The sequence below is a fragment of the Polistes fuscatus genome, unplaced genomic scaffold, assembly GCF_010416935.1.
Source record: "Polistes fuscatus isolate 324 unplaced genomic scaffold, CU_Pfus_HIC Scaffold4, whole genome shotgun sequence".
Classification (NCBI taxonomy): Eukaryota; Metazoa; Arthropoda; class Insecta; order Hymenoptera; family Vespidae; genus Polistes; species Polistes fuscatus.
The window spans coordinates 8,055,926-8,081,990 of NW_025113118.1; the positions used below are offsets into that span (position 1 = coordinate 8,055,926).

General features: G+C 30.7%; 5 protein-coding genes across 10 annotated transcripts; 3 read left to right on the top strand and 2 right to left on the bottom strand.

Annotated features, from left to right (window-relative positions):
- Positions 1–211: 211 nt before the first annotated feature.
- On the top strand, positions 212–2,864 carry LOC122521476 (transcription initiation factor TFIID subunit 13). 3 transcript variants are annotated; one of them, XM_043642246.1, is made up of 4 exons: positions 212–298; positions 489–545; positions 659–896; positions 993–1,977. In XM_043642246.1, the coding sequence occupies exons 2-4, from the start codon at positions 519–521 to the stop codon at positions 1,109–1,111; spliced, it is 384 nt and encodes a 127-aa protein (XP_043498181.1). In that variant the 5' UTR covers positions 212–298; positions 489–518; the 3' UTR covers positions 1,112–1,977. The 3 variants fall into 3 exon arrangements, with proteins under 3 accessions (XP_043498181.1, XP_043498182.1, XP_043498180.1); XM_043642247.1 differs by lacking the exon at positions 212–298 and adding an exon at positions 2,490–2,864 and having other exon boundaries at positions 310–545; positions 993–1,094; XM_043642245.1 differs by lacking the exon at positions 212–298 and having other exon boundaries at positions 310–545.
- Positions 2,122–4,270, bottom strand: LOC122521470 (protoporphyrinogen oxidase). The gene is made up of 2 exons (XM_043642234.1): positions 2,986–4,270; positions 2,122–2,774 (listed from the first exon to the last, which is right to left on the bottom strand). Exons 1-2 carry the CDS (start codon positions 4,063–4,065, stop codon positions 2,436–2,438), a joined length of 1,419 nt encoding a protein of 472 aa, XP_043498169.1. The 5' UTR covers positions 4,066–4,270; the 3' UTR covers positions 2,122–2,435.
- A 102-nt stretch (positions 4,271–4,372) lies between these two features.
- Positions 4,373–6,623, top strand: LOC122521473 (inositol polyphosphate 1-phosphatase). The gene is made up of 4 exons (XM_043642241.1): positions 4,373–5,336; positions 5,476–5,746; positions 5,813–5,963; positions 6,040–6,623. The coding sequence occupies exons 1-4, from the start codon at positions 5,127–5,129 to the stop codon at positions 6,500–6,502; spliced, it is 1,095 nt and encodes a 364-aa protein (XP_043498176.1). The 5' UTR covers positions 4,373–5,126; the 3' UTR covers positions 6,503–6,623.
- A 122-nt stretch (positions 6,624–6,745) lies between these two features.
- Positions 6,746–25,171, bottom strand: LOC122521471 (RYamide receptor). 4 transcript variants are annotated; one of them, XM_043642236.1, is made up of 8 exons: positions 24,927–25,171; positions 23,982–24,851; positions 14,684–15,096; positions 14,197–14,456; positions 13,805–13,964; positions 8,036–8,104; positions 7,689–7,929; positions 6,746–7,591 (listed from the first exon to the last, which is right to left on the bottom strand). In XM_043642236.1, the coding sequence occupies exons 3-8, from the start codon at positions 15,062–15,064 to the stop codon at positions 7,392–7,394; spliced, it is 1,311 nt and encodes a 436-aa protein (XP_043498171.1). In that variant the 5' UTR covers positions 15,065–15,096; positions 23,982–24,851; positions 24,927–25,171; the 3' UTR covers positions 6,746–7,391. The 4 variants fall into 4 exon arrangements, with proteins under 4 accessions (XP_043498171.1, XP_043498172.1, XP_043498174.1 ...); XM_043642237.1 differs by lacking the exon at positions 24,927–25,171 and having other exon boundaries at positions 23,982–24,246; positions 24,443–24,920; XM_043642239.1 differs by lacking the exon at positions 23,982–24,851.
- On the top strand, positions 10,253–11,568 carry LOC122521475. Its single transcript, XM_043642243.1, has 3 exons — positions 10,253–10,836; positions 11,035–11,086; positions 11,171–11,568. The coding sequence occupies exons 1-3, from the start codon at positions 10,779–10,781 to the stop codon at positions 11,499–11,501; spliced, it is 441 nt and encodes a 146-aa protein (XP_043498178.1). The 5' UTR covers positions 10,253–10,778; the 3' UTR covers positions 11,502–11,568.
- Positions 25,172–26,065: the final 894 nt, after the last annotated feature.

The following is a 26,065-nucleotide window of genomic DNA, read 5'->3' on the forward strand; positions in this document are numbered from 1 at the left end:
AACACAATACGAAGTTCAAATATATAAACAAATGCGCGCGAAATGGTTTATTAGGTTTTGTTTTTTAGGTTACAAAATTTCTCTTTAAAATTCACAGTATGTACAAGCATCACGCACTTTTACTTCAATGTATAGATAGCGTAATATGTATAATAAATTTAGATAAAAATATTCTTAAAATCAAGGCGAGTCTCGCGCGAATATTGCTTAATTAAACAAAATAAAAAGTAATAAGATTATAAGAAATAATTTGCAAGGTGCTAGGGACTTTCCGTTTGATCCCTAAAACATTAATAAGGTTAGTTGGTAAACACTTCGACATTGTTAATTGGTACATTATAGAGTATTTACTTGTTTGAACATAGTAGTTGTGAATAACTATCAATAATATATTTATTTTCTTTTTCATCTATCTGTACATTTATTGTAATTTAATTAATTAAATATAATTTATATAAATTTATAATAATTGATAATAAAATATTTAGAAATAAATTAAAGTAGGATATAAAGAGGTTATGTCTGCGGAAGAAAATTTCGAACAGGTAAATTTTAATAACCTTTAACTTAACAACTTAATTCGATTATAAATTATTATTAAAAACTTCCATTAGATAATAGTTAAGCTATTAACATAATTGTATTAATATGTGTATAGTTCGAAGATGAAGAGGCTGAAATTGCTATCGGTGGTACATTACCAGGAGGTAGGAAACGTTTATTTTCAAAAGAACTTCGTTGCATGATGTATGGCTTTGGTGATGATCAAAATCCTTATACCGAGAGTGTTGATCTACTCGAGGACCTGGTCATTGAATTTATAACAGAAATGACTCACAGAGCTATGGAAATTGGACGTACTGGACGCGTACAAGTAGAAGATATTGTTTTCTTAGGTATGTTTCAATTATACTATTTTTTTCTTTCTTTGAATATAAAAGAAAATATTTCAACTATAAAGTATTCATGTCTGTATATCTTTATTTATTTAGTTAGGAAAGATTCACGCAAGTATGCCAGAGTGAAAGATCTCCTAACGATGAATGAAGAATTAAAGAAAGCAAGAAAAGCATTTGATGAAGTTAAATATGCAGGTACTGTTAATCAGTAAAGTTATCTTTGTATTTCATGGTATTTCATTTCATTTATGCAATCTATGTGATTTTCTATTATATTTTTTTTTATTAAAACAACGAGAGTACCACAGTGGGTATATAAAAAGAAGTTTTAAATTCATATAGATTGCAAGTTATTAAGCTTAAGCATAATAAGTATCATAGCAAGACTATGTTTGTTTTTCTATAACATTGTTTGGTTTATGCAATTATTCTTAACATGTTCACTACTGTACCATGGAGAAGAAATTTCAATCGCAGACCAGAACTTATTTGTCATTCTTATTACTGTTACAAATATGTGACACTGAGCTCTCAATGGAAACCGGTGTGTCACTTGTAGTGAATGTGTTAATGAGCTTAAAAATGTAGATTATTGGTTTTCTTTTTCATTTTTTTAATTTGTTTTTTTTATGAATAATTTTTTCGAGATGGAAAAAGTTTACATATCAAAAGTATGTGATATTGAACATTATATGAGCCATTTACAGATCAAAGCAATCAACTTCACTTGTAGAATTTTTTTAAATTTTTGTGCCACTTCGTTGATGCTTAATTTTTTATATTCTAAATACATTTTCTTAATAATAAGCTTAATGCCATTAAATACTAAAAATTAGTATGGCTGTTGAACAATAAATGATATGACAATGTATGCAACTTTATCAATTCTCTTTACTTTTGATCTCATAGAGCTAATCAATATGGTACATGAGCAGCTTATATAGTAATTTTTATAATACAAATGTTTTTTATCTTTTGATTTCTGCATGTTACTTTGCATGTCTTAAACATGTCCATGCTTTTTATGTTTACATTCTATAAACATGCAAAGACTGGATATTCTTTAGTTATTATTCAAGGGAAAAAGTAAAATTAAAAAAAATAAAAAAGTATTATTATTTAGTAAAATTGCATATATATTATACTTTTTAATATTTATATTGTTTTCTAAACAATCAAATTAAATTTCATTATACTATTTCTTAGTAATATTTTAAATATATTATGTTTTTACATTTTATTTCGTTAAGTAGTTAATGCATAAGAAACGCACATGTACATAAAGTATAAGGTATTGTTATTATTTGCTGTAATAAATTGTTTGTAAATTTGATTGATTATTTATTTGATTAGAGATATCATATATTTGTTTATTTATTACTTACACAACTAAATCTTTTTTAAAGGCTTTTTAAAATTAGCTTATAGAATATAATGCATGTTTTCTATTTTATTTTTTATTTTTAAAAATAGTAAGATGTTCGCAACGTGACTAGTGCTAGAAAGAATGCTGTACAAAATTATTACAGTTTCATCTTAATGTTCATTTAAATGTTGCACGATATCAGAAACAGCTTCTTTTGCTGACAGAATAACGTCATTGATTCCGACACCTTGATAAGAAGAACCACACAATGCTAGAGGGATTCTACGTGAAGAAATATAATCACGGATATGATTTAAACGTTGTGAGTGACCCACTACATGTTGGGGAATACAATCCTTTAGAATGGCCACGTTAAAAGTTATCGGATCTTCTTTAATATTCAGAATTTCTTTAACTTGTTTAATTGCTATATTCAACAAATTTTCATCTGTTGGATTTCTGCCAAAATATTTTTCAAACCATGCACCACCCATCATTACTGTTAGTACCTGGTTATTAAATATCTTACATGTAAATACAGAATTGAACAATTGTCTAGTCTAATATAGATTTATGAATATAGATAAAGTTTTACACAAGTTTTTATACATTTCAATAAAGTTTTTAATCTGATATTCAATAAAAGAAAGTAATTTAAAAATGTGTTTACTGGTAAATCTAATGTTAATGTAAATAAAATTTTATCTATTTTTTACATACCGTTGAAGAATCTTTAGGAAAAATACATGAGTCAAAGATCACACCAAGAATTGGAAGATTTTCTCCTGGTGGAACAAGAAAACCAAAAGCATTCATAGGCAACACATTATTTGCAAATTGAAGATTAACTACAGCCACCGTGACCATAGGTATTGCTTTTAATTCTTTTGCTAAATCCGGATGTTGTTCCTCCAGCAATTTAGCTAGTGTTTTTGCTGGTAGACTCGAGATAATTTGAGAACATTTTCTTACTTTTCCATTAATAGTTAATTCAACATGATCAGATTGAAAAAGGAGTTTTTCGCAGTAACTATTTAATTGTATATCGACGCCTCGAGTCAGTAAATTATTTTCTAGAGAACGTGGCAGTTCTTCGAGTCCTCCTTTTAAACCGCATACTACCCACTTTTGTGCGTCAGCCACTGTAGCCAAGTTTGATCTATATTCTGTCTTATTAACATTTTTCTTTTTAAGAAATTCTTTGAATAAACCTTTTGCTATAGATCCATGTTTTTGTTCCGCCTCAAACAAAGATTTCATTAGAAAGTTAACGCTTATCTTCTGCGCATCGCCAGCACATATTCCACAAATCATAGGGCTAATAAGTTTATCGGCAAAATCTTTTCCAAATCTTCTCTCAACAAAACTGTATATACTTTCATCATCTTTACGAACCATTGGTGCTCCCAAGTCTTTAGCAAGAAAACTTACCAAGGAACGATTAAATAAAGAATTAGTCTTAATTATACTAAGAAAAGAATTTGGCAGTAAGTGTAACTTATTACGCGAATAAATCATTCTATTCTTAGCACCAGGGTGATCTGATTTAATAGAGATAAGTTTATCAGTTAATTGTAAATCCTCTAATAAGTTTAATGTATTTTTTCCAGCTGACCCTAAACATCTTATGGTCCTTGGTCCTTTTTCAAATATTATCCCATTTGATGATTCATGACTTCGTATCCATCCTCCTAAACGATTAGATGCTTCCAATAATGTTATTGGATTAATTTTCGGATTGTTTAGTGCATAATATGCAGCTGATAAGCCTGATATACCTCCACCAAGCACTACCGTCATTTTGATATAAGTGCACGATTAAAATATTCATTTGAATGCGTTCAATATAAGGTTAGAATATCAATGATAAGTCTTTAATTTTCTTTACGATACATAATCTAGTCATTTTATTATTTTACATATTTTTAGTCTTTATATATATCATAATGTTTTTATAATACAATTGTTAATAACTTATAAAAAGAATAATATATCGAAATAACTTATAAAAAAACTAGTTTGTTCTGATTGGTTGAATTCACAAGTACATATCGTTTTTTATTGGATAAGAATGATGCCTTATTTCGATTCGAGAATCGAACCAATCAATTTTAAGTTCGATTTCAAAGTTATAATGGTTTCAATATTCTTAAATGATTTTTGTATTTTAAGAAAATCTAAAGTATTTTAATCAATAACAATTGTAATTATTATTGGTAAAATATATTTGATTGTCTTATTTAAGGTTTAACTATTAAGGTTTATTTGAAGTGTTATGTTTTAATGAATAAAAGGTTCAATTTGAACATTGAGCTTTCGATCTTGTATGAATATTATTCGTTGAAAAATTAGGATGTACGTTAAATAGAAAGAAAAATAAATTTCGTCATGTCATGTTGGAGAATAATTCATTTATATTGCGTTTGTATTGATATTAAATTTATAAGTTAAAATTAAGGATGCATGAAATTTACAGTTCATTTGATTTTCATTAGCGTCATGCTGAGAAACTATATTTGTACACAAAAATCAATCAATTCGTAGTAGGTAGCTTTCGAAGACACAACACGACAAAGTAGAAAAAAAATTGTGAATTATGTTAGTGATCAAATAACAACATTAAAAACGTATTTAACATACATGTGTACTGTTCCGAAAAGTCGATAATTCGGTGGAAGGAGATATTGTTATGAAACAAAAATTGTAAGGATTCTTTGCAACTTATGGTTTATATATACTGTACAGTTTCAAGCCTTGTCAGTGACTCAAACGGAAGTGTTTTTCCTTAATTGATATTCAGGATATACTTGAATATATTTATTTAGTATAGATCTCACATATATCTCCAAAATTTTGAAATTATGGAGAATGGAAGCAAGTTGTTAATTGTTCTTTTAAAAGTATCTGAAAAAGCTGCTAATATTGCTAGAGTATGTAGACAAAATCAATCATTGTTTGATCTTCTGGTTCAAGAAAAATCACAGGCAGAGAAAAATCCAATCTTTAGAGATTTTAAAACTTTGGCCGACGTTTTGATTCAAGAAACTATTAAAAATGATATAGCATTAGAGGTAAGGCGACTAGATATTCTATCTGTGGATATTTTAATAGGATAAAGTTAAAAGGTTATTATCTAGTTTTCATTTCATTACGATTAATATATGATTTATGTAAGAGTACGTAAATAGAAAGTTTTGCAGAAATCGTTAGTTTCCAGAGTTAGCGAAGGTTGTACAAGGCGAAGAAAACAATACATTTACCAATGCACTTGGAGAAACAATAGTTGTGGAAGTATGTTCCACTTGTTTGGAAACAACTAATCTATTAGCTAAAGTCATGGGTAATGATACAGAAACAGCTATTTTTCTTGCGGAAGAAGTTCATAAGCAAATTCGACTGAAAGATGTGAATACCGTGCATGATATTCCTAAAGATTTACCTCTACCTATAGAAGATCTTGGTATATGGATAGATCCAATAGGTAGGGATTTATTAACAACGGTCATTACATGCAATATAGATGAAACAATTAGTAACATTGTTATAGATGCAACTGGAGAGTACGTGAATTCTGATGTAAGCAAAATAAAAGGGTTAAATTGTGTTACAGTATTAATAGGTGTATACCTTAAAAGTACAGGATTACCAGTGTTAGGTATCATAAATAAACCATTTGATAAGTTACATGAGAATCAAAAGTGAGTAGATCGTTTTAGAAGAATTGTTATTTCTTTTAAATAATACGTGTAAATTCTAAAGATATTATTTTGGCAGATGGAACGGTTTGTGTTATTGGGGATATTTTAACACCGATACTAGCTTATGTTGCTCAAGCATTGGTAGAAGTTTTCTTAATGATACAGATGAGACATGTAAAACGATACTTATTGGCCGATTTGAAGATGAAGATTTAAAATCTAAGCTTAGAGAGGCAGGTTTCATATTAATGGAACAATCTGGTGCTGGAAACAAATCATTAAACGTTGCTTTAGGCATGGCTGCTGCTTATGTACTTTCAAAAAATTCTACTTACAAATGGGATACGTGTGCTCCGCAAGCTATATTACGAGCTTTAGGTGGGGGTATAGTAGATTATCAAAAATTTGTGAAGTGTAAAGTTTTGGAGGATTTGGATGTAAAATATGTTACTACTAGTGATAATGCAGCAAATAGCGGTGGAATAATAGCATATCGTAATATCGAAATGTTACTTACCTTGAAACAAATTCTATTTTAAATGAAATCTTATTAGATATAATAATTAGCAGAGATTTTTTCTTGATATATCTTATTGTTATGTATTCAGAGTCTATATGTATACTTTTTCTTTTTTCAATAAGCTCGGATAAATGTTTAAATTAAACGTCTAAATTATTCGCATCGTTTAAAATGAATAAAATATAAATGTGTGAACTTAAGGATGTGTATATTTTTATTATGTCAAATTATTTTCTAATCTGCTATTTGATTAAGACTATTGTTTATAGCAAAGGTCGTTTTATTGCCTTATAAATACATGTACATTTTAGTACATGCATAGATGCACACAGAATGAAACAACAATCAGTGAAGGAAATACAGACATACAGATAAGATATCGAAGTTCATTGCATCTGATTTGTTCCTTTATTTTTTCCACTTTTGTTTTTAATTTATATTATTTTTTATCATTTTATATCGTGTTTTGCGGAATTCGAAAATGTTAAGAAAAAGTATGAGAAAAAGAATTTACTTAAATGACAATTCCTACAAATATTATTCGATTAATTTTTTCGAAATATGAAAGTAGACATATATATGTACAAGAAGGAACTTGATACGTAAGAGCAAACACTCGAAGCGATCTCATTTTCTTTTTTAATCAATTAGCGTGTCGTAAAATAATTGAAAAAAAATTTTCTTAGAAGGTACGATCCAAAATAATGTTAATCTTACGAAGTATTTTTTCTAAAATATACAAGGGAAAGTATATATAAAAAAGAAAAAGACTTTGTGACTAGTTACTCGATTACACAAATTCATATTTTCTGGCAAACCTTTTGTTTCCTGCCTAAAGCATTCAAACTTTGAAAGAAAATTTCCTTTTATCTTATTCTTTTTTCTTTTCTTTTTTTGTTGTTTCTTTTTTATATCTGTTCCTCCAAATGGGAATGGAGTTTTGTAACTTGTTGAGATTGTAGGATGTTCGCTCGCAAAGATTCGTTGTTTTGTAAGCTGGTATTTCTCGCAGGTATTCCTTGACTGCCATTGGTTTTGTGCCTTACACTGACGTAAGTTGTGCACGTGTTTTTTCGCTGTAATACGAACTGACCGGATCCATCGAGATCTGAAAATAAATGAAATAAAAAGAAATCAATACTTGGAGTAGTTCTGAATTTTTTGGAGGGTTTTTATTTATTTTTTTTTTTTGTAATTTTTCTTACCCGTCATAGGCATACCGACCACACTGGTATTGTATCTATGATTTCCTCGATTAAATACGAATTTACGCAAATATGGTAAACGTCCGAATGCAGCAATGAAGCCCGCACGAAATCTGACGTTCATCCAACAATAAATCACTGGGTTGTAACAGGAATGTGACATTGAAAGCCAATGAAGGGCTGCCCATACGAAAGGAAGACCCGACCAGTCGTAGAGACTCTTATCAAAGTCTAACGCTATCTGACAGTCAGATTTAAACGAATGATTAGAACTATTTTCCTCTAATTCTAATCTATTCTAATAAACGAAGTCAAATTTTCAATTAGTATAATTTGGATTAACTTACGTGGAAAACGTTGAAAGGTAACCAACACATGGTGAAGACTAATACCACGGTAATCATCATTTTCACCATCTGTAACAGAGAAGGTTGGTCAAAAGTTGGTGATACTCGATCAATCAAAAAATGATTTTTCAATCGATTTTAAATTGAAGCAACCCTTTTATGGCAAGTAAAGTCTTTAGTAACTTCGGTTTTGATTGTAGGAAAATTCAACGATTAAAGTTAAAGCGATTAGATAGTCGGATTTTAATTGAAAGCTCGATCTGTCGAATTCGTATGAGAGGGAGAGAGAGCTTTTAATGGAATACAGTTTCAAAGGGTTCACGCAAGGAGAACTGCTAATTCGAAGGAATCACTTTCGAGTGATTAGAATCGATCGAATTAGAATGTCTTTGCCTTTTCGGCAAAGTGGAGCGAGATCAAGACAATTATTGTGACGCGATAATGAAGATAGTTTCATCTAATAGTATGCTGTATTTCAACCTTTCAAACAAATACCTTATTCAAATATCTCATTTTGGAATACAATTTTGAATAAAACATTGATCGTGTATCCCAATGCATATGGCTCTTTTTTATCGTTCGTCGTCTTACGGGAAAATTCTCGTATAAGTTCATGGAAAATCCCGACGTAATCCGTAACGAAATACGTGGTAACGTAATCATCGCGTACGCACCATATCAAAGGGTGCGTAAGCAACAGTCTGTACGAATAACTTCTGTCTGTTATCAATTCTGTAAGTAAATTATTCTGGTATTAAATATTTAGATGAACCAAAGCTTCGGTTAACTACTGTCTCTACGATCCAACTAAAATTCCTTGATCCATCGTTATTCATCCAATCCATTCATAAACTTTTCGTAATCTGCCATTCTTTACCGTTATTTAATCTTTGGGAAAAAAGAACCTCAACGACTAAATTCAAATACTCTCGTCTTCGGGACGTAACAGATGTCTCAAAGAACTTGTTGTGAAAATGATGTTGTAAAAAAAAAAGAGAGAGAAAGTGACGAAGGGAAAAAGTATAATTTCGATTAATCTCGACTCGATATTGGTCTACACCTCGAGGAAGAGGAAGATGAGAAGTGATCGAGAATAGCTGGGAAAGGAATAGAAACTGCGATTGATAGAGGACCTTTGTTGTTAAAGGATCTCAATGGCTGACAACATAGTTTGCCAACGATTTTCGATAAGGCCGAGTTTTATCACTTTATCCAGGTAATCTCCACTTTATTTTATCTTTCTTCCATTTCTTTTTCGTTTAAATTTGATTCATAGGATTTCAATTGTACTTTACGATGATTCGATATCGTCGGTATATTATTTTTACTATTTTTATTTTATATTATCATTATTATACAGAGGATTTGATTATATATCGAAGATAAAAGAAAAAATATAATTTAAATATTATACAGAGACAATTGTTTTAATCGTTTATCCTGTTTGGAAAAGCTATTTTCTTAACAAGATTTTTTTCTCCTAAGAAAATCTGCAAAGGAACATGAGTTCTTAGATTCGTTCAAAAAGGTATTACATCGTATCAAAACCAAATCCAATTTATATTTCTTGTTATCGAGTATCTTTTCGTACTTAGGGATTTAATAAAGTAGAATCTGTTGGATTATTTGCTTTTATCACGCGAGATCAGGAAGATGTTAAAAGAGAGAACGAATGAAAGGATAACATCTCGCTTTTTTTTCTCTATGCGAATGACTTTCTTCCTAAAATAAAATAAAGTATGATATCAAAAGAAAAGATATCAAAAGAAATAAGAAAGTAGAGGAAAAGAAGGTAATGTTATTCACTCACGAATCTTATTATCTTTATTATCATATATGATTGTCGTCTGTGCTCGTTTTTTAAACATAAGTTTGATAAAGTTATATTTTTCGAAGATCATTATTTTGATTCCTTCATTTTTCTCCTTTTATTTTATATTTCTTTTTTCTCCTTTCGTTTATTTTTCCGAACGAATCGAAACACGCGAACTATGGAGCCAACTTTATCTCCCTCTTTTTCTTCCTTTGATGCCGCAGTAATCAATTTTTGTTGTTTTCAAAGATGAAAACAATGTTTTACGACAGGAAATGATATGGTACGACAAACTTATTATCGCTATATTTCTTTCAAGCAAGCAAACGTTCATCAAAGACTCGTTCGACAAACATATTTGTTTTATGTTTCATTTTTATAAATTGGAATAACGTCCTGTCTTGTTCGTATAATTTAGACGTTCATACCTGCTTCTTTAGCAGGTTTTTTTTTTTAAGTCACACCTTCTTCGATTAGGTCAGCATAATTGTTCTGTCATTTTTTATATTTAACGAGATAATTTGAACGAGTGTAATTATCATTCATTATAATATTTGAGTATATGAATTACTATATGTGACATACTTACGGTTTGTTGATCCGATAGTAAAAAATGTGTTTACTTTGCAAATTATTTCTAAGTGTTTTCCAATTTTGGCTCAAGGTTTAGAAACTTATCGACTTACACCTATTATTTACAGCATGGAATTTTTCTTTCAATTAGCCGTTAAGTTAATCGCTATTATACAAACAGAAAGGTCGTTGTTTGAATAGAATCTCTTATTTTTTAAAATGATTATATAACGCGATAACACCAGCATAAATTGAACATAATTAGCGATATCATTGTTATATAGGAGCGATCAAAGAATCGGGGTGTAGTTTTGATGGCTTGTTCTCATCGATACACCTTCAGAATTACATATCATCATGATCATCGTCTCTCGTTATGTTTCTCTTGTGATTTTGATAAGCGTATTTTTATCTTGTAAGTATATTCAAATTATTTCCTACGTGTATGTCTAACATAGGATAATATTATCTTGAAAGTTGCGTAATATTATATGAATCAATATTTATGGTAGAAGAAAATTCATCTTTTGACGTACATATGAATAGAATTTTTGTACAAAAATAAATATGGAAATTCATTCTGTATTAACTTAATTTCGATTTTCATTTACAGATGCGAGATCTAAATTATTGCATCTTGATACCATATTTCTACGTTATTACAAGTGATTATTTACGACGAATATAATATACTATATGTATTATACGTATGGCCATGGTCTGAGAAGCAATTGAAATTTTGATTTCAGTAATACGCTCGTGGATTTCGTCGACGAGAAGTTGGATAATATTCAATTCCTTGTTTCGAAAATGGATACAAATAAGCCAACGGTACTTTATATTCACGGCTTTAGAGAGGACGTTGAGAACAAGAGCGTGTCTACGGTAGTATGCGGTAAATTTTTTACAAAAACAAAATTACAAATAAAAAATCGAAAAACGCTTTCTTCCGTTAATCTTCCGCCCATTGAAATAATCAAGAAATCTTTATTATACTCGAGATATTCTTGGGAACTGGCTCTTGGAATTATTTTTCCATCTGTTAGCGACGTAGTCAACAACTTTTTTTATTCTTTTTAAACGACGACGACGACGAACATTTGGAGAAATCTCGACTTCTGTTGTAGATTTGAAACGCGTGCATGAATTTCCGTTTCTTCTTTTTTTTTTTTTTCATTTGTCATATTATTTCTTTTATTGTTAGTTGAAGAAAATATGAAAGAGTAGCAGTTATATAAATATAATCGACAAAATCAAATTGTTGCAGCATATTTAGAACGTAACGATCACAACATCCTGGCTGTCGATTATAGAAATATCAGTAAATTGAATTACTTAGAGGTTAAAATGAACGTTAGATTCGTGGGATATGCATTAGCTTTGGCCTTGAACAAGATGGTCGTAGCTGGTTAAAATCCTAATAATCTTCACATTGTTGGTTTCTCTATGGGAGGCCAGATAGCCGGACATATCAAGGAACTGACAGGTTTTCAAATACCGAGAAGCACAGGTGTCTATTCAATTTCGTTCAACTAAATATTTACTTACGTTGATCTTTTTTCAAATCATTTGAATTTGATGCTTTATTAAAATCGAAGAATCGATTACTATTTTGTAGGACTGGATCCCGCGGGTCCCATGTTCAATATTATCGATTCTCGACTCTCCTCGACCGATGCTCGATTCGTCGATATTATTCGTGCGGATTATGGGTTTTATGGGACCTCGATGACGACAGGACGTTGATTCTCCGATGCCATCGTTTGCAGCCAGGGGTAAAAAAGGAGCACCTTTAAGTAGACGGTTAGACATTGTTTTTTTAAAGAAGAAACGTCGATGATGATCTGATAATAAAAAAATAAAATATTACGCGTCGAGAGAATAACACACACATCGTTTGAGAATTGGGTCACAGTCTTATGCGATATTTGAATAAAAATGGAGCTTAGTCTTCTTTCTTGTCTTATTCAAGATTTCTATTCACTTTTCAAGAGCTTTTCCTTTGACCTAAGGAATTAATGTATGCAAAGGTTTTAACATATTTTTACTTAATGATTATCAACGAAAAATGATCAAATTGTTAATAAAGAAATGAATCGAACTAATTCTTTGGTTTTTTGTTATATTTTTCAGATTTCTGCAGTCACTTTATGTCATGGAAATTTTATGCCTTATCTCTGATCGATAAGAATTTATTGATAGCGGTAAAATGTTCTTCCTATCGTGATTTTCTTACCGGAAACTGCAAGGAAAACGTTGAAATTCCAATGGGCTTTGCAACGCCAACTAACGCGTTAGTTTCCTTTACTATCTTGAAAAGATAAATTGGGTTTAACGCGACTTTAACTTAGTCCCAAGACCGATTTCAATTTGCAGTTACATAATCAAAGACATTTCTCCCTTTCGTTGTTTCAGTAATGGAACTTTTTATCTTAAGACTAATACTGACACTCTGTCTGCGCTAAATGGACTTGGAAAGTGCATGGGTCTAAGAAAAAATCGACCTACCGAAGATAACAATTCTTCTCTTTAACATCATGCATCACGGATATGCGTCTACGCATGCGAGCACACACTCGTAGTGAGTACGATAGACACAGAATTGTTTCGAATCAAATTTCTATTTAACAAGATTTTCTCGTTTTATACGATTGAAAGATATATTCTTCCATTTATTCTCTTATTTCTGCTTTCTAATAGTTTGCAGAATCGTTTTTTAATCTTCAGATTGTAACGAATACTATTGACGTTCGAATTCGGATAAATTATGGACCACTTGTGTTTGTTCTCGGGCCAACGACTATGGTGATTCATTGAAACGATCCGATTGAACTTAATTAAAAAATTGTCCTATACTTTGTCGTTAACCATGAGAGAGACCATCCGTTACACCCTTACCACTCTTCCTATTAATTTAAAGGTTTATCTCAAAACGATTGTTTGCGTACCTTTCTCGTTTTCAACTTGATATCCAATCAATCCTGTTTCACGATAAATAACAAACGATCGAACTTTACTCTTGTTTAAATTTTATTTTTCCTTACTTACGAACTTCCATTAAATCGAGTTGAATATTTTTCATAAATATTTCAGAAACGCTTTTCATACTTTCGTCGATTTGTTCAATAGGTTGGAAATCTATTTGTAGCATAGCGATTCATTATAATATTATACATATGATATCCCAAAAGTCGCTTCACTGAACTAAATAATTTGAATATTTTTGTTGACAAGTATTATAGAATAACGGACGCGTAAATTCGTATTTTATTTTCCTTCATTTTTATTTTTTCGATAAAGCAATTTTTGGGATATCCTGTACAATATCATTCTATAGTATTGTTAATGAAAATGGAAACAAAATAAGATAATAAAATATGTACCTTTCTTTTCGAGCGTGCCATTCTTTGATCCCTCGTATTCTCAGCTTCCCCTGGTGGTCTTTTACCCCATACGATTATGGCAATGCTAGTATAAGTGAATAGGAGCACCATCAGTGGCACCAAATACTGTACTACCAATAGGGAGATTGTATAATAGTATCTGGAAAGAAAACTCCTGTTTATTTAGATATATATCAATTATCATCAACTACTTTGTTATGTAAAAAATAAATTAAAAAATATTCAAATAATTTTTGAAGTCAACAAAAAGTAGCATCAAAAGTGAACAATCACTTATCACGATTAATTACAATAAATCGGTGGCTTATAATTGTTGAATTTTGAAGCACTGAAAAAGTTAAATTTCATTGTATACGAAAGTTTACTTTCACCTGTTCCTTTCCGACGTCCAGTTTTCTTTGCAGATGAATCTATTGCATTGTACGTAACGATCTGTTCCATTCACAGGTTGCACAAGTTCCGATACCACGGCAATCGGAAAAGAGACCGTCAATGCCAGTAACCAGACACCCAGTATCAATAACGTTGCTTGCTTTTTACTCATGCGTGGTTTAAATGGCCACATTATAGCAATGTAACGATCTATGCTGATTGCGATTAAAGTGTATGCGCTTACTAGCACGGAAACAGCCTGTTGTATGTGAATATTAATATACGACATTTTCTACATTTTATTCATATTTTAGAAATTATATTTTAGGAGTATTAAATATTAAAGTAAAGCATTCACCTGTCAACGTTGATCTTCATTGATCAATGAAAGTTAACGTTGACATTTGACGATGCCAAAATGAATTTACATATTACATCGACGCGACGAAGATTCAGGGTTATCAAGACAATAAAGAAGATACTCGCCTGTGAATAATTAACGATTGGACAGAGCGTCCAACCAAAGGACCAATATTGAAGAATTAAAATACTGACAAAGGTTGTTGGGACACAGAAAACTGATATCAAGATGTCACTGATCGCCAGATTAACGATGAAGTAATTGGTGACCGTATGCATCCTTGGACTACTGCAAACGACGTAACAGACCAATCCATTTCCTATTAGAGCAACTATGAAAATCGTAAAGTAGAGAAAGTAGATGGTTGCTTGAAACCATCTCGAAGAGAGGATAAAATCCTTGCTGATGAATTCATCGCATATCGAATCATTCCGAGATATGCCGAGGTATTCACTCCCTTCTATAATACTCAACGAATAATCTTTCACAGTCTCGTTAATCTTCATGATGTTAAGCGTATTCTGCTTGCCATTATGATCTAGAAGTACAAATGCATACTCGTCATTTTATATCAAATAATTATCAGGTGGGCGTTTCCGCAATCTTATCACTAATAAACAAAATATTTTTTAACTTTTTCTATAGCCAAACTTTTTGTCCAATTATTTTTCGATTGCGCGATTGATTTATTGTTTTTCATTATTATTGCGTTTTAATAGTCGATTTTATTGTTAGAAGTTAACAATTTGTATATTGTCTCTCGTGTCCAATGTATACGTAATCGAGTTTATAATCGCCTTAAATCAAACTTTAAGGCACGTCGATGTAATTAATTGTAACTTTGAAATAAGAATAATAACGCGTCGTTAATGCTTCGACGGAAAGCTTTTGATCGCATAAACCTATCGAGTAAATTAACGTTAAAAGTATTTGCGAACTTGCTCGAGTTTTTGCGATTCAGAACAAAAAGAGATTTACGTTAATTACGAATTCTGGTATTAGTCTCTCTGTTTTTTTTTTAAGCAACTACTTTGAGTTCAAAAGTACTAATTCAAGTAAAACCAACGGGGTAACTTCTTCGATAATGCATTATCCTTAATAGATATAATCGATTAAATCATTCAACCAAAAGTCATTTAATTCAATTTTTATTCGGTCATTTATTTGAATATTTTATTCGATCATTTTTTGGTCGTTTTTTTATTTCTTATCAAAAAATCCGAACTTTGACATTTCGTTCGAAAATAATATACGAAAAATAATAAAATACGAATCAGTAAGAAATAATTTGATTCAGAAATGTCCTTTCAAAGTGCATACCCATATGCACGCGTGTGAATCAAATCAAAGAAAAATAATTCTAATACACAAGTGCAATTTTAGATTTTATATAGAATCGTGCAATCGTACAAATAATATTCAACAACAAAATAATCAAATCGAATCGATAAGTATCTTTTCGAGGTGTTAAAAATCATATTATAATTAACGTATTATATTTTATAACAGAATAATCGTATTCTCTTAGATTAGTATCTGATAGAATTATGGAAAGAAAATGGAAAACGAAGACTATTATTGGTTTTTATTTCCTTTCTTCGAGATAAAAACATATTTATTAATGTACTCATATCGTTTCTCATTTGATCTTGTCACGTTGACACTTAACGGAAATTACATTTTGCGAAGGTGAGAAAGTTGAGGCAAGAAATAAGAAAAGGAAAAAAACCAAGAAAATTATAAAAGGATAGTAATCAATCTTTCACGATAATTATACTTGTAATCGTGAATATAAATCGTATCAAAGAATACGGATAATTATTACAAAGTCAGATGTAACGTATCGATCAATCGAGTCAAAAAATCATGCGTCGAAATGAAATGAAGTTAATTTTATTCAATTGTAAAGTAATTAATTTGATTTTATTGATACCTTAAATTCACCCAAAATACCTTGACTTCATCGTCGAATGTAAATTTTTGATTACTTGATTATCAGTAAAATATCAAATATCAATAGGGATGACCCACTTACTAATTGTTCTAACTAATAACATTATATTATGATAATATTAAATGAGAGTATTAATTACGAACAACATTACAATTTCAACATTCGATATCGTATTAATTTCGTGTTATTATTAATGAACATGTGTTTCCTTATTTGCGAATCTTTTTTACACTACTATAAGTGATTATTATATCTTCGCGCATGTACGCATTTCTATCATCGAAATTGCCCTTTTTCCCGTTTCTTCGATATTCCTACAAACTACGATACACTTATTTTCTTTTTTATTTTTCACGTAAAAATAGAAAAGAAGTTCCAAGCGAAATCGTGTTTCTTTTCGTTCAATAGGGGAATTGTAAAATATTCATTAATTTATAACTTATTGTTAGATATCTCTCTCGGGATGCTTTCTATTTGTCGGATGAAATGAACTAGTTTTACTTTGATTTCTAAAAAGAACTCTTTGATCGATATAAAAAATTACTTCGGCGAGAATGTGCGCGCTTCGATCAGCGTTCGTACATCTTGTTCGATTTTCAAATAAATAGAGGAAAAGAGAAAGGAAAAAAAGAAAATAGAAAAACATCAAATTAAAATGGAAAAAGGATGACGAGTTTTCTCATATTTCGCGGAGTATTATTTCCTGGATTTAACTCGTTCGAAAGTTGTAAACTATTTTTTACCTTTGGCTTTTGAAAAGTTTTTCAAACGGTGGTTGGTGTATATTTAAGACGTAAAGTCCTCGAAAATAATCGTAACACAGAACAATACCTACGTATACAGTTAACAATAAGTACTCGGTACTTATTTATTACAATATTTTCGCATGATTTCAAATGCGAAGTGAAAATTATGCATTCGTATATACATAAATATCTACATTTCATTTTAAAGCTGAGATTCTCCGAAGGAATTATTATTAAATGTAATAAACGTCCGGAATATATTGTCTTTTATTTTTTATCGAAATTTCCTAACCAGTGTCACGGAATAAGTTTTTGAAATAATAAAACTTTGAAGAAATTACTTTCGTTGTTTAACTGGATAATTATTCTCTCTTAGGAACTATAAATCATAAAATATGCAGCCACAGTTAGACGATGATAATCCAGAACGTGTATATGAATCTTTCTTCGACTTATTACCCACTTTATCGTAATGATCTTTGTTGTAATTGTTTTAAAACACGTGATGTAATTCAAGAAAGAGAAACGGAGAGAAAATGATTGTTCCTGGAACGGAAATCCATTGGTCATTGTCAAGCAAATGTCGGAAGGATATATATTTAATCGCTAAAACGTTCATAATTCTAATATCTCCCTAAAGTTACTCGTAAATAAGCTATCTCCTCTTTGATCGTCATACTCGAAAGGATCCCTTGCTCATTTCCATATTGCCTTCAGGATTTATCGTCTGCGAGATGACACAGTTATTCGATATTTCGTCGTGTTATGAACTCTTCAAATCTCTTTCTCTCCTTTTTTACAAATAAAAATTCTCTTTTCTTTTATTTTGTTTCCTTTTCCTAATAGAAAACGATACCGATAACTTTGGACGTTCCATCGAAAGAAATGTCGGCTTTTCTTATTTCTAGGAATTGGGATGACGAGGCTTCTCTAAGAGCTTTCAAGCACAATGTACGCTTGATGGAGCTTCGACTAAACGCATAAAACATTATCGACGTTTGCGCAAACACAAAGCCTGAGAAACAATGAGCGTGTCTCTATTTAATCCTTCAACGATGATAAATCGATCTATTTTGCAGCTTCGAAGTAAATTTCTCTCGTTAACCTTTGTCCCATTTATTCCTTTTTCGTGTATTCCGCTACGTCATCCGATTACTTTTTGCAAAATATAGGGACAATGATTCCTTCCGCATTTCTACTTGAAAACTATTTTCCTTGATAACAAGAGAAACAGATAAAGAGATAAACATTGACTATGCGCCGTCCGTTTTACATAATGATTGCATTCAAAAGAACTATGAATGGGATATTTGTCAGTAAAATAGCTGGCTCCATTTTACGTGTCCACTCGGTTTCATAATCCATAAAATACTCACTTTATCATACACAGCTTTCTCTTATAGTACTTCTATAGTACTTCTATACATATACACACGTTTTGTAGATATATTTTCATTATTTTACTGTGTCATACGATTATTCCACAAATTTCAACTCCCTATTATAAATTTCTTTGACTGCGTTGGATTTAATTTACGTTTGTAAAGGATAATTCCATCTAATATGGAACATTTGATTTTAAAAGCTTCCCAAACAAATAGATATTATTTTCTATTATTAGGAGTAGTAATAAATTCAACGATAAAACATGACAAGATAAATTTTTGTATGTTAATGGTTAACTTCCTTAAAATGTAAGAAGGGTCTCGAAGTTACGGTCCAAAATGTCACGTTGAAAATAACTTCGGGTTGTTTGCTTGACGAAATATTGCGAGGCCTTGATATTAGATAATCTCCATCCTATACGTTTAAAAATTATCACGCTCGTTTCTTTTAGCTTAATGAAAATAAACGAAGGGATGAGTTTTTTATCTGGGTCAAGGTCAAAGAAAGTGCAATAAGATCAGATCTAAGAGAACGTTTTTTTTCCCGACGAGTTTCACGTGGTATGTCTGAAAAGATATTTACTTTGACTACTTCTCTTCCTCTCCTTCTCTTCCCTCTTTCTTCCCTCTTTCTTCCCACACAAAGGCGTGAACACCCGCACATATACATACGCATTTTCGTCGATCGCGCGTCTTGCCACACATCCGATGACTTTTTCACCTTATTCGTCTTTTCCACTTCGACGAACGTGTCGCATGTTCGTGAGTGACAACGGTTGTTCGCTATAATGTTACGTCATTTTCTTTTTCTTCTTTTCCTTATCCCCCACCCACCATCTCTTTCTCTCTTTTTCTATTTCTTTTATATTTTCCATAACATGACACGTTAACATGACTCATCGCGATTAATTGACGCTTTAATGACCGGAATTTGATATAGTTCACCTATCTGCAAAGTCTTATCTATGCATAACTGCACCCTAACATTTAGCTTTTACAATTTATGATCGATCAATCATTATTCTAGTACCGACTAAAGAGTGGGGGGGGGGGTAATGGATATAATGGATACAATAAATAATCAAATTCGTCGAAATGTTTGAGATATAATCGTTCGAGGATAAAGAAAATTGAAAAAGAGCCATAAAATTAATGCAAAATTTGATTGTTATCATTTACAAATAACTATTATAATGTATTTAAACCAATGTAAATTAGAATACAATGCGTGTACGCAGGAGCGTTTAAGAATAATTACAATCGGGTTCGTTAGAATGGTTAACCGCTAATAATCATTACAATTCAAAGTCATTTATATCGACCGCAAATGTTAAAATTGCATTTAGCACGCTGACTGGTTAGATCGTTATTGAACGAGATACTAATTTGCCGAATAAATTTCATTTTCAATATAATAATTCGATATATGAAATAGTATTTCTCATAGTTTCGTCAAGTATGCACGCTTAAAATGTTAGAAATATTTTCTATCCGAATATTGAAGAAATACTGATTGAACATTTAATCTTCTATCGTCCATGGGCTTAAATAGTATTTTGCTGAATATGAAATTCATTTGAATATTAGGGAAAAAAGCTACTGACCTATTTCTGTCGTGTACGATTAATTACATAAGTTTCCTTAAGATGTGATTCGTATAAATAGTTTTAGTATAAGTTGCACTGGACTTATATTTAATACATTTTCCTGCATTTTGCATGTAAAATTATATTTTTAAAAGTTCAGGGAATTCAATAATATTTCAATGGTGATCATTTATTTGTATTTGGTCAGTTATTTCATTTAAGTTCATATAAATTGTAATAATTTTTAATAATTATTTGCTAAATGAATTTTGTTCAATTTATTAAATACTATTTTTAGTTTTAGATCTTAGAAATGTGTCGCGGTTAAAAGTTTTTTACGAAATAACTGTAAATAGATACAATTTGTTAAGATATATGATCAGGAAATCATTCATGAGATACTTGTATCAGTATTCATGTACAATGTTTACTACCAACCAATCAACACCCACTGCAAAAGTAAAATCCGATTATTCCGAACGTAAGCGCAACGTTTGAAGGGATAAAACGTAAAGGACACTGATCAAGATTTATTGTGAATGAACGTCTGAGTGTCTATGCTTGATAGAAGTACTTTAATTAATTAATCAGCCTTGCAAAGTTTAATCAAGCTACAAGTCTAGTCTCAATATCGTGTTGATATTCTCGAATGAATATGAATCGTACGGGATTAAACTTATTATTAGCTATTCTCATTCGAGTAGTATGATCTTAAATAAAGTAAATTCATAGTAAGATATCTACGTTTTCACGTTTCAAGAAAATATCCTCATTTAATTTACATGCTTAATGATTTTCTTTGTCGTATCCTTTTTTTTTCTAGAACGAGCACGAATATTTATGTAAAGCGATGGACGATGATTTAATGTTGAGCGAGTAGTAGGTAAATAGTTGAAAATGTTTAAAACACTTTTGAGTTGAGTGCTTGTAATTACTTTGAGATTCATCGTTTAAAACTTCACGTTGCTTTCGATAAATGCTTCGAAAATGATACCAATTTGACTTTGACTCTGTTACCGTTGAACCATTTTTTATTTAATTTTATTTCATTAATAGAGGAATTAAAAAATGTTCAAAGAAAAGATAATTAAAATTTCATTATCGTGGTAGGAACATTTTCATCATTATTAATTCAGGATTATGAATTTTAAATTTCTTCATTACTCCCGTATATATGATAACAAATTTATATAACATTGCTTAAATTTTTCAACCTTTAAGTAATTAATGTACATCAATTATTATATTTTAAATGTATAAGTACACGCGATACTAATATTTATCATTTTATTAAAAATCTGTGATATTTAAAAGATCTACACGTATATATTCCATTTGTACGATATCCAGCATAGATCAAATTAAGCTAATGTACCTTGATCGAAAAAGAATGTAATTTTAAAATAAAAATACTAATTACGCTGCTTTCTATTTCATATTATCGAAAATGAACATTTTCTAATTACGAGATGGGAAATATTTATTTTTTACACCGTTTTACCTTTGTGTGCATAAGCAATTAATATGAATTAATCTAATCGTTACCTGATACTTTGGTTTTGCATGGTAATTAGGTATATAGAAGCGAACAAAAGTAAAGAAATTAGTTAAAAGGAAAAAGTAACGTTACTTTATTTTATCTCGACAAAATTTAATCGAGGAACAAATTTTTTTTTTTTATTTATTTCTTCTTCTTACTTAACTTCTCTTTCTCTCCGATTCTATTATATATTTCTATTTCGTCCCGTATAAATTCGAACATACAATGCTACCTGAATTCTTAATTTCATACTTTAATATACATAAAGTTTCTAGACGTTCGCGAAAAAGCTTTATGTATTAAGAAATTCTAAGATTATGCAGATGCGTAAAGTAGTGAAATTTTCAACGTTTCTTGCTATATTTATTATTATCATCGTTTCTTTCTTTCAAAAGTTCTATGCGATTGGTAATAGAAAAAGTATGTTTCTTTGATAATTATCGAATTACAGCGTAGTCCAAAATTTTCGCATGATTGGGACCATATCGATGATTGATTTTTGGATACATTGATAAATATTGTATTGTATGACCCGTATGGTTGATAACATGATATTTTCTATCTCAACTTTGATATTTCCTCAGTTAATTGATCATTAATATTATTATTATAACAATTATTGTTATCGATAACATATTAATAATAAATAGTAAGATTCGTCGATGGCAAATACATGGCAAATACATGGCAAATACATGGCAAATAATTTAGCTTTAAGGATAAAGCAAGATAACAAAACGGTGCCAACATTATAGGCTCCTATTTCAAACTATATTGCGTGTTATTAATATTTGCCTTAGGCATCTTCTCGATGATCGCTCGTTACTCGTTACTAGTTTCAAACTAGTTATGGCAATAATTCATTACACAATCGATAACTTTCCTTGCTACAACTCACCAACTCTCTCTATCTCTCTCTCTCTCTCTCTGCTTGATTTGTTTTTTTCCTAAATACCTAGTAGAACGAGTTGTGAAAATCAATTAAAATCTTATCGAAAGTAAACGTTCGAGTGTCAGTCTAGTTGAAATAATATTTTTGCGAAAACGAAATTGGCGAATCGACTTTGGTCTTTTATTTCGTTGTTTCTATTTTGACGATAAAACGATATTCCAATACGATCGAATAAATCGATACAAAATTCAATAGGTTACTCGGTTCACAATTCGAAAAATCATTTCGACGAAAGATAATAAAGTATTTCTAAAGACCTTGATCGAATATCTTTTCAAACTTGTTGAATTGTTACCTCCGCTTTCGAGACTTTCGAACTTTCAATAGAAAAAGATCTTAGGAAGTAAACGTTATCTTTGATTAAAACTTCAACTTTATACGACAGATTTTATTTAGTTTGATTTGACGCAAATGTTGCAAAAAAAGAAAAAATAAAAAGTCAGGGAAATAAGAAAAAGAGGAAACAGCTAAACGAAGAAAATGTTCTCAGTGATATCTATTGCGTATCTCGGTATTCGTATACTTCTACACGATTACAAGGTTCATAAGATATGAAAGGACACGTTCACATCGTATCAAATCTAGGATCTTCAGCCTGATTAACCGTTTGAGCAATACGAACATGAGTTTGCTTTTACGTCGTATCTCGTCGTTTCATTTATTATATTAAAAATGACCACACATTTCTGATTGTTATTAATGTTTACGATTGTATTAAATGTATAATAATATGTTTTCATTCGCGTTAAAAAAAAGAAAAGAAGTTAATGAAAATAAATGAAATAATATTGTATCTTCTCGAAAATTTCTCTTAAAGATATCTAACTTTACGACCATAACGCATTGACACTATGCGAAAACTCGATTGCTCGACGAGAATTTATTGTCTAATGAGAGAAACTCGTCTACGAGTCAGTCACGAGAGAGCTTTTCAACTTCCTACGTATTTTCTTAATAAGTAGTACAATAAGAACTCGTATAAAGGGAACAAGAAAAAAGGAAAAGAGCTTTTGTTTAATGCATAGTTGATATAATCAAGAATTAATCCAACCAGAATGGCTAGGAACAAACTATGCTGTTATAAACTAAATGTATTAATAGTATCATTCATTTTTCAAAACCACAAGTTTACTCGAGATAAGAATGTGAAAAAAAAAGAAAGAAAGGTTGAGGTTGCTCTCCTCTCTCTCTTTTTTTCCCTTCCTCTTTTTTAATTTCTTTTCTCTTTCTCTTTTTGTTTTTATTTATAATTCAACTCACGTGAATTTCTCCCAAAAGTCAACGCGCGGCTTGAATTCCTGATACACGCAAACAACTAACAATTCCTTCTACATTTTTCTTGTCCTTTGTCGTTGTCACCCTTTTTCACCCTTTCCTAGAGTTCTTTTTTTTTTTAGATTTGTCCAGAATACAAGAATAACATTTCGTTGCTTTTCGTACCATAAAAGAAGATAAATTATCGGAAATAGGTGGATTTTCTAAAGCACATTTGTATCTTCTCCTCTATTTCTTTTCTTCTTATTCACTAATTACGTTCATAAATCACAAAGGATAAAATACATTTATCGAATATGGAAACGCTTGGAATGGAATGTTCGTATTGAAGGTTTCAGGAAATAGAGAGATAAAGAGATCAAAGTAAAAATAGAAATAGAAAGAGGGATAGAGAGAGAGAGAGAGAGAAACAAAGTGAAATATTGGCTTATCGAAATGGCATATACCTTGGAAAAAAATTTTATCAAGTTTAATCTTCCATCCAATCTAAGAATTTCATACTTCGTTTTCCATTATTTCTCTTACTTTCTTGATATTTTCAGCCAGTCATTTTCGATATCCTCGAAAACTTTTCGAAGATTATAATCCCTAAACGATACTTGACAATTTCCTCCGAAAATGATGCCATTAACTAAAATACAAAGGTCCATCAAATCCCTTTGAATAAATTCTTGAAAGTGTCTCTTCCTCGTTTAGAAACCATCTAAGTTTCGATCATATTTTAAGCATCGTCGTAAGTAGTGGTATCTATCGCGAGACTTAGGATAGACTTTCAACGAGAGAGAAAACAAAGAGCTCTGTTATTCGAGAATCTAGCGAGATATTTTCAAGTAGTATTACGTTATCTTACTCCGACTGCAAATGGCAAGTGGCGCATTAATAGAGATTATTATTATTATTATTATTATTATTATTAGAAAAATCTTTTACCATCTATTTTCTATTCTTTTAATCTTGATATTTGCAAATAAAAATTCTTTTCATTCGAATCTAAAATACATAATTTCGTAATAATTTTGTAGCAAAGCTTTAAACTCTTGTTGACAAAGAAAGGGAAAGAGAAAAGGGAAGCAAAAGGAAAGGAAAGGAAAAGTGGATCCTTAAGTTCGGTCGATTTCGGCGACGACGAGGACGAGGACGTAGACGGATTATAGTCGAACACGGTTCGTCGCTGACTGACTAGGAGCTTTCAAGTTACGAAAGCTCATCTACCCTCTCCCTCCGTTAGTCGCGCGCCACTTATTCTCTGCACAGACGCACTGCTGCTTTTTCTTACAACTTTTAATAGCCCAACAACCATCGACGATTAATGTAGCTATACTTATTTTTATCAAATCAGTCGAACCTTCTTTTTTGTCCGCTATAAATAAATGTCATCGTAAGAATTCGCATTTTCATCATTTTTCATATCTTTGTATTAGCATTCAAAAACGATTATATCGATTTATTTTGATTTAATTGCCAATGAAAACTTTTCTTAAGTAATTCAGGAGTAAAGAGAAGAAGATAAATTGGAATATCCGAGACAATTTTTTGGCCGATTTAAGGAACACCAAAGAGAGTGTGAGCAAGGTTTACTTTCTTATTGAATAAACGACATTATCTTCTTGGAAAGAAATTATAAAGTTTCTCCAAGAGAACGACGTACCCGAGAGATCTAACAAAGTAGGAATATTTTTCCTTCCGATCTTCATGATTGTTTGCTCTTCTTTTTTTCTTTTCTTTTCTTTTCTTCTTCTTCTTACAGGATGAATCAAGAATCAAAGGATATTCTTCCGGTGTTTTTTTTTTTCTAAAAGATATTATTTATAGTTATGTATTTAGTTTATCTTCTACTTTTTTTTTACCAGAGATAGAATGAAAATTGGAATAAGAATGCGAGAAAGATAGAAGAATAATAAGCTCTACAGGATTTTCTTTTCTCACTTTACAAAGCTTTTTAGTCTAGTTTGGCTTCAAAGTCAAGATGTCTTTTCGCATTTCTTCGACATTGAATACATTATCCGTCACCTTTTGTTCCTCTAAAGTACTCTAACTATTTCTCCTTTTTCTAGATTTCTCCCTGCTAA